This window comes from Dysidea avara, chromosome 10, assembly GCF_963678975.1.
Source record: "Dysidea avara chromosome 10, odDysAvar1.4, whole genome shotgun sequence".
Lineage (NCBI taxonomy): Eukaryota > Metazoa > Porifera > Demospongiae > Dictyoceratida > Dysideidae > Dysidea > Dysidea avara.
In genome coordinates this window covers 1869608-1882347 of record NC_089281.1, presented here as the reverse complement: position 1 = coordinate 1882347, position 12740 = coordinate 1869608, and the positions used below count along the sequence as shown (strand labels likewise).

The following is a 12740-nucleotide window of genomic DNA, read 5'->3' as shown; positions in this document are numbered from 1 at the left end:
ATGGTTATGATGCGATTCAGCAATTTGACCAGTGGTCCCTGAGAATTTGGCCGTGAATGTACGTCTTTCTTAATTAGGTCGCTTCGTACATAAATGACACATTTGATCCAAAGTGATTGTTCTATTAGAATAGTTCAATATTCTGTCAAAGCACACACAACCCAAAGTAGCACATTAAATGATACATGTTTTAAATCTTCATTTTATAGTGGCAGTATACATATAACTTCAAAAATACAATATTTTAATTACATGAACACTACTAGGTAGTGTGCCCAGGCCCCTGGGGTTGTGGGTGACTAAGATTTCTCTGTACATCACTCATTTGTACAAAGAGGTGCATGTTCTATTAGATTAAGTGTATGTTCTATTAGAGTATTTGAACATTACTCTGTATTAGGCTGCTGTTATCCAAACTAATTTACTTATCTAGGGAAAATGTTGCTCAGACACATGAGGATCCACTACATGTTCACTAGTGTAGGTGTACATGCAGTGGATACATACCGTACATTGTGTAGTATTCAGTTCAATGGCGGATCCAGGATGGGGCATTTGGGACAAATGCCCCCTTCCCCCCTACCTTGTGGAGCTAGCCATACTTCTTATTACAAGACTAAACTTTATGTCAGGGCAAAATCAGTTTATAAAACCAGGAGCTTATGAGGCGGCGAAGGAACATGAAACTTACGCTGCCTGCCGGGTACCATCACAATCCAAATTGTTTGTCGATTAGTTTCCTTATAAGGAAACTAAAATCTCGTTATTGGAAGCTGTATACGGAATTGCGCATGACAAAATATCAAGGGGTGGTAGTATCCCGAGCTCAGCCATAGCGGGCCGTGTTCATTGTCGAGGAGGCCTAAGTACATGACTGAACCGTCGCCAAAGCGTGTCACGCTTCAACAATGAGGGAACACCAAGGTGTCACAGAAGAAGTACAGGGAAGCGACTGGCAGTGACCCATGGCGACGGTGAAGCGTACTCCTCTCCAACACTGTTTAGGTGCCCTCTAGCATTTCGAACTGGTCTTCACTTCTATGGCAGCTGGGGCATTCTGACACATGCCAATTACATAATATTCGCGCGTGTCGTATCCAATTTATTTCAAATGATGTGACATAATTTGGGTTGTGATGGCACCGAGTTTCATGCTCCTTCGGTGGCTCATAAGTTCCTGATAAAACACACGAAATTATGCACGTTTTACTAACAGTTATTACAAATTCACCTGAAACCAAAGCAAACCAAAGTCAAAGTAGCTGTGAAATTGTCACCCAGCACCTTCATGCGTACTAAGTGCCTCTAAAAATAATTATCGTGTTGCTGTTTTTAAAGACATTAATAGCCTTTAAAAAGCTTTTAAGACTTCATAACCATCTGCAAAGGCCAAAATGACAAAATCAATAGTGAGTCACTATTAAGAGGTAATTATTTGCTGCTTCAAAACTGCAGCAAATAACAAGAGAATCTGCTCTCCCCAACCACCTAGCCTGTTTGTGCCCCTCCCCTTGTCATCTCCTGGATCCACCCCTGCAGTTACCCTAATACATCATCTAGTAACAACACCACATCTATACACAGTTAGTTTTTAACTGGATCATTCCTTGATTGTTGTGTGTCAGTAGCTAACTCAATCTTTGAGGGACATTACAATAGTATGTGTACAGTGAAACCTGATAAGTGTCAGACCTATTTAAAGAAGTAATAAATTACATCTTGTCAATGTTTGGAATGGCCACTATACCCAGGTGGTTTTGTTAGAGAGGTAGTTGTTAAATGAGGTCTCACCGTTTCAGTAGCTACTAATATGTCATAACACAATGTCATATCTCTCACTCCAGCCATGCGTAACAATCATTCTCCTGTGGTGGAATGCCAGTAGAAGCTGTTACTATGGAAACTGAATGTGAAATCTTATTCCTACTGAACATGAATAGTTTTATTTTTTGTGTTTTTGTTGTTTTTGTTTTGTTTACTATATGTCTGCTGTTTGTACAAGAAATATAAACTATTACCTGTTTATATGAACAATATATTGTTTGTGTGTGTTATCTATTGGCTATTTGGCATTGTAGTAATTCTACCATTTTAATTGATTTTTAACATTTCAATTGTTATGCATCTCAAGTCAGTTTGCATTTACCTGGCCCAACCATGCATATTAGTGAGGAAATTATGGGATGCTTGTAAAGTCTTACAACTTGTTCTTGCCTGTATCAAAGTACTTTTTGTGATCAACAGTGAATGCAAACTGATATATATCTCCCAACCAATGTTACCATAGTAACATTTATTCACTGTTGATTACAACATAATTATGTGCTCCATACAAAAAATTCCACTGAAGAATTTAATTACTCAGGTGGACAAACCCCAAAAGTACAACTTGTTACCCTCCACCAAACTTGGTATCATACAATGTGTTGGAGTTTACTGATTAAGAATCTACCCAAACTGAGTGGTTAAATGGTTATTTTACAAAGATGCATTACAAAAAGTACAAAAAAAGAGTTTTTGGTTTATTAGTATGCACCTCATTTTTGCCATACATAATTGACCCCTATGTTCCATTGGTACGTTGTTTAGTAGTGTACAATGTGTTTATAACCATTAGGGGGAAACTGTTAGCTGTGGGATAATTGTGTAAAGAGGTCAGATTGTAATTTTGTGTCATCAAAGGCAATAATGCCATATATGTATAATATAGTACTATTTATAACACATCATCATTGTCCACTTAAGTGACATGATTATTTACTACTGGTTATGTAAACCTTGGTTTCCTGAATGGTCAAGAAGCCATACAAATCAAAGCACTGATAGCTAGTATCTAGATTTGTAACTACTTCCATATCCTGTGTTAGACTTTGAATACAATTGCAGCAGAAGTAATGTTATTTACTAACCTTTGATCTGTATGGGTTCCTGAGGTAAGTGCAAGATTTAACAGCACTAAAAAAATTGTGTATTATGTGCTGAACTCTGTGTAGTGTGTGTGTGTGCCTCTCTCTGTGTCAATGAGTCTACGGCTCTTATTGTTTCTGTCTGTCTACAATATTGTTTATGATCCACGTTACTGTAGTGTTGTTTCTACTGAAGATGAGAAGCCATCAGCTCCTTGTACATATGCTGTTGGTGAGATGATCAAAGTGTGGTATGGTAAAGGAAAGTTCCTAAAGCAGTACATAGCTAAGGTGAACTGTATAGATTGTAATATTATGTGTACACTGCATGTGTACATGTGTACCGCATATGCTCCTTGCTCCTAAACATGCCCACTACACATGGGCAATGTTTTCTACACACACATGTGTACATGCACTAACAAAATATTTGTCTATGAAATGTGTTACAGAATTCCTAGTAAGTCCATTCTGGAAAAAGTTCATAAGGCCAAATCTTTTGTTTCTCAGGCCAAACTCTATAGGGTCGGTAGATCAGTAAAATAAAAGTATTAATTTTTACTGGCTGAAGAGTGATTTACATGTCATATATAAGCTATATATAGCTATAATGATTGTTGTGCTACATGCTAGTAAGCAGCTATGTGAATGCTATATATGATTACCATAAAAGGTAACTTGCATAGTGTTATCTCTGCACTTGCAAGATGATCACAATTAAGGTGAACATAAATATCTCGTACTAGCATTGTTTGGGCCCAAGAAACAAGTTGAAGTTACCTTATAAGGTTTTGTGTATTCCTCATGTACAAATTATTCATACATATAGAATATATTCACTCACTGATTAACCCATCATATTACATTATCAGATCATGGATAGTACAATGGAGTCAGGTATGAGAGAATACTACGTCCACTACAGTGGCTGGAATACTTGTTACGATAAGTGGGTATACCAGAGGAAAGGATAGCAGCCAGGATTACTATGGGTAACAATGAGAGGATTAGACCTACGTAGTACTGCCAAGGTGAGGGTCGACAGAGAATGCACGATGAAGCATGCCTATAGGCAAAAGTTTTCCTGATCAAGTGGCTACACTTAGCATTTAGATCCCAATGCTAGTTGCAGTGACAACATGCCATTTGAGTTTTCTTTTTTTTTAATTTTATTGTCCTATCTGTTAGAAGAAGCAAGTTTGTAGGGATCGTCCACCACAGTCGGCTGGATCACCTGTACAGCAACCCCACCCACCTGACACAGTAGGTTAACCAAGTCACCACCTGGCTGTACCCAAGAGCTCACCAGTTAAATCCTATACATCAGTAGTAAGTAATCCATCCCCTGCTCTAGCTACTAGGAGACCTAGCTGATAAGTGTGTGTGTGCATCATTCCAATAATTATTGTTTACAGTTCATTTAATAATTCACTGAATGCATCATGCATGGTCACTGTTGGCTCTGTTAATGTTAAATGTTTTTTTTTTACTATTTTACTGATAACACGTACACACACACACATGAGAACAACTTTACAATACAGCTACAGCATTTTTAATAAATAAAAGAAAGTCTTCACGATAGGTCTTTGTCACGAGGGCAGATATAGCTACAAGAGCGGAGATTGTTCATAGCTACAGTAGCAGCATCTGGATCCTCTTCCGTTGTCTACTGGAGATGCTGTCGATTGAATACTGCATGGCCCGGATGACAGTTGTACTAGCACAGCACCATGCAATATTCTTGCCGGTATAGTCAGTCCGCGAATAGCTACTAGTTCAAGGCCGGCGTTATCATCCTGGTGGGTTGAGTTTTGACACCCCGATAACTAACTCAGCTGGTCCCGCTGCTCCTTGTATAGTCTCTTGCACTGGTGTTATGGGTGTAGTTTTCACATGTCGCCGCTGTGTACTGGGCGATTGTTGAGGAGACGTATCGAGGCAAGATCCTGCAAGTTTGAAACTTTCGTACGAAGCTGCCTGAGCTGTAGGAGTCATTCGATGCTTTGTCTTCTCCTTTACTGTAGCATTTCATTAAAGAGCTTCTTGTAGCTGAACGTATTAGCTTCGACATTTTGCCCGCCGCTTTTATGCGCAAATGCATGCGCGAGGGATTATACCCGTTGAACGGATTACCGTGGCTGTGTAGGAATTGCGTCACTGTAGCGATTCCGTAATCTGATAGCAGAATGTTCTAGCAAATGCTAGTGGTTATGATTATGATTATGATTATGATTATATACTGAGAGCTGATAATTGACCCAGCGGTGACTCTCGATTTTGGAAGCGAGGCAGTGGGCAGCGAGGACCGGCGAATGTCAGACGTTATTTATGCTTTGTAATTTCTCAGTTTGTTTCAGCTACCTACTGGCTACACCGGTTTTCAAGTCCGTTGTCCTATTCAAATTCGCGCATGCGTAAATATGGCGCGAGTATTTGAATGACCGTACGTTGCGGGAACTATGATCATGAATGCAACGAAGCCATACAGCTACGACCTGCGATGGAGGATAGTATGGGCTTATTACAGGCCCACCTATCATTTAACCCAGAAGGAAATCAGCGACCAATTTCATGTATCAGAGCGAACTGTGCATCGATACTTACAGTTATTTCGTCAAACTGGGGATGTTGAAATTAGGCATCGAAGGGATGGACCGGAAAAGTTATTAGGTAACTTCGAGCAGCTTACTTTGCTGAGGCTGGTGTTGACACAACCTGGTCTATACCTTCATGAGTTACAAGAGATGTTAAACGATGATTACGGAGTAGTTATTAGCATACCTACAATCTGCAGAGCCCTTAAACAACTGGGCTGCACAAGACAGTCAATGCATCACGTTGCTCTACAGCAATCCAACTATCTAAGGGCTAAATTCATGGCTGAAGTTTCTTGCTATGACCCATCAATGCTAGTATGGCTTGATGAAACTGGTTGTGACAACCGAAATGCTTTAAGACAGAAAGCATGCATACAGCATTAGAGGGATGCCCTTGAACAACCACCAACTACTAATTAGAGGTGTACGATATTCAGCAATACCAATTATATCCTTAGATGGCATTCATGATGTACACATTACAGAGGGCACTATTAATGGGGACAGATTTGCTGATTTTGTTCGAAATTGTTTAGTGCCGATTTTAAATCCCTTTAATGGCATTAACACAAGGTCAGTTGTGTTGATGGACAATGCAAGTATCCATCATATAGATGAGGTTACTGATTTAGTTGAAGCTCAAGCAAATGCAAGATTATGCTTTCTACCACCATATTCACCTGATCTTATGCCAGCAGAGGAAGTGTTTAGCAAAGTAAAAACAATAATAAAAGAAGATACCCACCTCTATCAGATGACTCCAAGGTTAGTGATAACTATGGCATTCACCATGATATCACAAGAAGATTGTCATGGATTCATTTCACACTGTGGCTACATTTAAAAACATGTGATGATTTAAGTGACGCTGTTTAAATAGTTTATGTACTGTACTGTTAACTGTTACCTAGTTTTTTTAACACTTGTAATATAGCCACACGTTCATCTAGAAACTCATCGTCAGATATTATCCCTGAATCTTTAAGATTCTTCAATTCAGCTAGCTGTTTGTAGCACTTTGACCTTCCATCGATTAATCTACTTGGACTAGCAGACTTTTCCTTTACTTGGGTTGGCACAGCTTGATGTGGAGTAGTAATGGCACTTGCTAATTGTTGCACTGCCTCAACCATAGCGTCTTTTACAACTGTAGATGATCCTTTCTTACTTGGCATCTCACTGCCACAGCACTTGAACATAGAAGTTGTAGGAGGATCTGTTGTACTTTTGTGGATGCCACCATTGATCATTTCGCTCCACACACGGTATTGCATAGGTGTAAACTTTTCGCCATGCTGCCTTCTCAGATTCTCCACACACTGTTGCACTTGTTCTGCAACATCTTTCTTTGACTGTGTGGTACCACTGTCTGACGCTTTTCGCTTTACACCAGCACTAGTCTGAGTAGTGCCACCTGGCTTCAATCCATCACACCACAAAACAATGTTTTGTCCTCTGTTTGCCCTGGCCCAGATTTCACTCACGTCTTCTTTTTTTCTTAAGCTGATTAAGTTACTTCCACTCACATAACCAACATCAAAATCTTGGGCAATGATATCGCCCTTCAATTGTGTTCTAATTAATTCAGCCAAGCGGGAAACACACGAAACTTGGGTGGTGTTAATATTCCTTATAGTAAACATCTTATTCTCACCCTTCCTTTCTTTACTCATGGCTTTCAGAAGCACCTTTGGAATCACAATTGCCGTTGACGTTTGAATTGGCTGAGACTGAGAGCTCGAGGCCAGCGGTGTAACAGTAACACCTCTGTAGCCAACTGTTAATTACTGGCCCGTTAATCTGAATTGGAGTAGATACCTTCACGTTGTGCTTCGCGGCCATTTTTACCGGGCTCGATTTTTAGTCAAATGAAGCGCATGCGCGAATTTGAATAGGTCAACGGACCTGAAAACCGGTGTAGCTGCAGTTTTGTTTTGTTCTCAGTTTTGTTTTGTTCTCAGTTTTGTTGTAACTATGGGCCGGAGTATTCTGTGTGTGCGTGTTGTACTTTATTGTATGATAATTTCACAGGGCCGGCACAGCTGATGAACAGCCTCTTTTGGCTGCTGTTTTCCCTGTATAAATAATGCACCTATCAAGGTTTTGCCCCACCTACCCCCATGTGGGCATGCAAGGAGGAGATTTGACCAAATTCTAAGTCTAATTCCCCTACGCTGGAGTCTCCAGTAAATCTTACTCTTCTGTTTTTTAATTATTATAGTAACAAGCCATTCCATGCTTTGATGATTAATAAAATGAAATGAAATGCAAAATTAAAATGCATGGAAGTTTGTTTGCAGTGTGATATTATGATTTCACCTGTTGACATACATATTACTATAGATGGTCACATGTAACACTGTAGGACATCATACGACACTAGTATACTGAAGAGGCTAACAGTATAGCTACAGGACATAGAGGATAACATTGTGAAACACCACCTTGTCAAGAGTGATGTGGTGATTCTGTTGGGTAATGTGATAGTGTAACTGCTTTCCGTTTTGACAATTCCTGTATGAAATGTGTCTGTCTGCAATCTTTTAAATTCAGACTAGCAAGTCTTCATGAAGCCCCCCAAGGGTAATGTTATTTATTATTTTGGCAACACTTCTGCTGGAGAGTAGTATATGAGAAGAGCACATAATGCATTATAATTTATCACCATAAACAATAAAATGTTTTTGAATGTGTGCTAATATTTCGGATGACTATGGATGGACAAATGAAACAGGTAGGGTGAAGTATGTATGAGAGTTGAGAAAAAGTCACCAGATAAGAAGTGAGACAGTCAACTCACTCTGGTCGATCTTCAAACCTCTCTAGCCATGCAACATGTAGTCTTGTGGCTGGTGGACTCTACAATGTGCTATCATTATGATGATATACAATCCCTATATATACAGCAGATAATGATGATACATACTAGGTAACACGATACACAACAACTGTGATAGGTGACGTTTTCAAGGCTTTGTTCTCAACTGAGTATATTATATAACAACCATTCACTATAATGTCATCAGTACTGTATGAGAAGGATTTTCATGTAAAGAAAAGTTGATGTGTTTGATAAATATTATGCTGAGAAATCATAGATTTAAACACTCACTTTTGAGGTACTTAGCTATCAATGTCTGACAGATTAATAGTTGATAATTAATCAATTCAGTTTGTCAACTTTTCTGCCTTCCATCAAAATTTCTTGTCATACAATATGAAACCCTCATAATTTTATTAAAAGTGATGGTAGCCATATGGAAAATTGCAAAACTTGGAATGTGAATTGGTCTATAGTCATAAAGTTTGTATATGCATGTGGTATGACTACTACATACATATACTGCGTCAAGCATTACAATTAATGTTTTGTACTCAACTAACCTTGAACATATCTTGGGTAGAAACATTAGCTCCTCCGGCACTTGCCTCCCACTGACTAATGTTAGTGGTGGTGGTTTGGTAAATGTACCCAGTCCCGGTTGCCACACTGGGTCAAAATATTTTTGTTCTGTCCAAATAAAATTATTTTTGTTTGCTTAATGGCCTACAGGGATCTTATATTATTTCTCTATTTCCAGTGAGCTGATACTTGGGTAGAGAAGGAATTTGGTGCTCAAGAGGTATTCTATGCTCCAAATGCCTTCCTTCAAGCCACAGAAAAGAGGACTGCAGAGCGCAGTCAGCCTTTCACCCAAGTATCTGGTTCTTCGTAGATATCTAGTGTACGTTTCTTGGCATGCAAGAGTAATTATAGTAATGCAACAGTTATATGAGGACTACTTGATCATTGAAATATGTCAGCACTTTATTACAACAAAGGTCATAGAGGATATTATACAGTCCTTGCACGTGGGTGATGACCTGTTACATTTGTCTTAGACAGCCTTGCTAGTTCTTTGGGAGGAGGTCTGATGTATCATTGAAAGGCATTGCTCCTCCAGCGGCCCAGTATTTGAACGTGAGCATCTGGTAGTTGAGCTAGTGAAGCAGAGGTTGCTGCGCCAATGCGGAAGCTGTGAGTATTATAGCAGTTATTGTCTAACTTAAGCTTATGTAGCACAGATTTGAGTCTTGCACAGAACGTGCTCCTGGTCCAGCCTTTTCCCTTCTCGGTGACGAAGAGTGGTCCTGGCTGGGTACTTCTTTTTTGCAAATAAGAAAGAACTGCCTTTACTGGGCACACCGTACTATCAGTGGCACCCATGTACGCTTTGGTACCCTGTTTGTATGGATCAGTTTTTGATTGCTTAAGAAAGAGTTGCAGTAAACGGGGCTTTGTTCTGTTGTCAACTGCAATATCACCAAGTGATAAGTGGCGGGATGAGTCATATGAATCCTCTGCAGGGATAGTGAACTCACTGACCCTTAGGAAGCCGAAGAAGGCAAGGCAGCACATAGCCCAGAATGTAGTGTTGTCGTAAGAGGGGGCTTCTTTTGACAATGCAGTTTTGATGCTGCGTAGAATGGGAATGGTGATTGGCAGGCGTGGTTTGGTGAAGTGCCTGCCAGCTTGACGCTTCCTAATTCCCCTTAGGATGAGCTGAAGCCGGGGAGTGACTTTTTTAATTGAAATGCTTATGCAACCCCTTGCAAACATGCATGTGTCTGACAGCTGCTAAGTAGACTTTTATAGTCCTCAGTGATATGTTAGATGTTGCCAAGTGTGTAACAAATAGTGTCAGGGTGCACTCCGTTGTAGGAATTGGCTTTTTTCCCACCAAATTGCAAAAGTTGAAATATCTTCTTTTACCTGCCGCATAGGTCTTCCTGCTTGACTTAGCCAGGCCGGTGTGTAGTAGTTTGTGAGCTTTTCCAAGGAGTTTATTGAGGTGGTCAGTTCTTAGTGAGGATGGTGGTTTGAAGCAATCTGTAAATAATACCCTTGATAGACAGGTGCAGTAGACAAGCTTGTTATATTATATTATATATATATATGCGTACATATCATTGCACAGTGAACAGAATCAAACAGCGTACGTGCATATATACAATGTATTAATATAGCCTATACAGTATAGTCATATGTGTTTATCAGTTCCCATTAATTAAGGGGTGCATGAAGTTTCTTAATGAAGCGTTTGAAGTGGCGCTGAAAGGAGGGGGATGTCCAGTCCAGCTTTTGTGGTGATATTAGTTTCAAGAGTGACATTGGGATAACCTCTGGGATGATGGACACATGTGCATTCAGCTTTAAGAATTCTGCCGATCTGTTTCTGGAGAGCTGATCTGCAGCCGTGTTCAGCACCCCTGGAATATGGCAGGCTACAATTGTGAAACCGAAGTAGGCTGAGAAGAACCAAAGACACCGTAAAAGATGCATGACCAATGGCTCCTTAGAAGGGCCCTTGTTGATTGAGTCTACCACCCCACTGTTATCACACTTGAATTGAACCTTGCTGCCTGACAGTAGTGGGCCCCACACGGCACAGCTTAAGACGATTGGTACCAGCTCCTTTGCCATGATATCCCTCCGTGTCCATTCCTTCGACCAAGCCAATTGTATCCATTGAGGTCCAAAGATCCCACCACAACCCCAGGACCCTGACACATCTGTAGCAATGAAGTGGTCCGGGGAGGAGTTGTCAAGAAAGCTGGTCCCATTCCAACAGGATGCAAACAGGTGCCACCATCTGAGGTCCGACCGGAAGCCAGCTGTGAGCCTTGTACTGTGAGATAGCTTTTTGAGGCGAGCTGCTGCTTCATACATTCTAGAGACAAAGGTCCTCCCTGGTATTACCACCTTAGTGGCGTGCTGTAGAAGACCTACCAAGGACAAAATCTCTCTTTTAGTAGCTTTTTTGCGGGATAGCCAGGCTTTGACTTGGTTACGCAGTCGACTGTCCTCAGGTAGGCGAGCCTGCATCAGTTCAGTATCTAAGGTAATCCCTAGAAATGTCAAGCGCTGGGACGGCCCCTCGATCTTTTCTAGCGCAAGCGGAATTCCTAAGCTGGAGCAGGTGTCCTTAATTTTTTGAAGGTTGTTGGCACACAAAGGAGAGTCACATGGGCCCAAGGTGACAAAATCATCCAAATAATGCATGACCGGTGTCACCTGCTGTTGTTCGAGAATCCACGACAGCAGGTCAGCCAAGACATTAAACAGCTTGGGGGCAGATCGTAGCCCAAAAGGTAAACAAGTGTCGATAAAGATCTGATTATTCCATTTCATTGACAATAGGTGACGATCGGCTGGGTGCACAGGAAGTAGGCGAAAGGCACTTTTAACATCAATCTTTGCCATCAGTGTGCCATACCCTATCTGTTTAATCTAGTCGATTGCCGAGTCTACGTTGTCTGGCGGCGCCCGCCCCTTCTCATGGGGGCGGGCGCCGACAGACTAGAGTCTACGATGATGTACTTCAGTGAGCATGATCCTTTTGGGATCCCTCCATTGACGCTGCCGTCAACTGGGTGAGACAGGTCAACGATTAATCTCCATTTGTTTGGTTGGTGGTTTTTGGGGATGACTCCAAAACGGCTAAGATGTGCGTGTGGGACCAGTGACTGTTGAAATGGGCCAGCAACCCTCCCTAAAGCGATCTCCTCAGCCAGGTACTTCTCCACTGTTTCGGGGTGTCGGAGAGCACAGCATAAATTCCACTTTGTAGACTTCAATGGGTGCAGTTGTTGCTTGAAGCCTATGCGGAAGCCCTGTGTGATTCCAGAGAGGAAGAAGTCAGTTAGTGGCTTATTTGGGTGGTCTGAAAGTGCCTCCTTCCATCTACTCACATCAAGTGGGGATGTAACTACAGTGGCTACGGGTGGTACTTTGACATCAGCTGGCTGGCTCTTCAGGTGGGTAGTCCAAGCAGAGTCCTTGGTGTGCATACCAACAATGTGCTGCTCTGACATCACTGCAGAGGAGAAATAGATTTGGGTAACACTTGTGTCAAAGCGATTATGGGTGCATTCATACGCTTATTGAGTTAACATCTAAATATCCACACAATATGCCCTGACTGCAACACATACTAGCTGCCCTTGTGAAACATGCAGATTTATATACCCATATCACTACCAATGCCTTTTTAAAATTTACACTATGCAAATGGTGTACAAGATTAAGATGCTAAGAAAAAAAGAAGAAAACACTTGCCAAAAGCTATGGAGACAAGTCAAGACTAGTTGTTCTGTCTCTATCCTGCTGCCTGTAAGTGCACTGGGAGGCTTTGACGGGATTCCTGTCTGTGACTCTAGGGTTATGGACACATCTGTAGCATAAATGAGCATA

At 41.1% G+C, this 12740-nt stretch overlaps 1 protein-coding gene across 3 annotated transcripts in view; it reads left to right on the top strand.

The window, feature by feature from the left end:
- The window catches only part of LOC136236279 (AT-rich interactive domain-containing protein 4B-like), a 31889-nt gene extending 29775 nt beyond the window's left edge, over positions 1-2114 (top strand). For all 3 annotated transcript variants that reach the window (XM_066026419.1, XM_066026418.1, XM_066026417.1), the window contains one exon: positions 1845-2114. In XM_066026419.1, the coding sequence (XP_065882491.1) occupies positions 1845-1885 (41 nt within the window). In that variant the 3' untranslated portion in view covers positions 1886-2114. The remainder of the gene's footprint in view (positions 1-1844) is intronic.
- The last annotated feature ends 10626 nt before the right edge of the window (positions 2115-12740 follow it).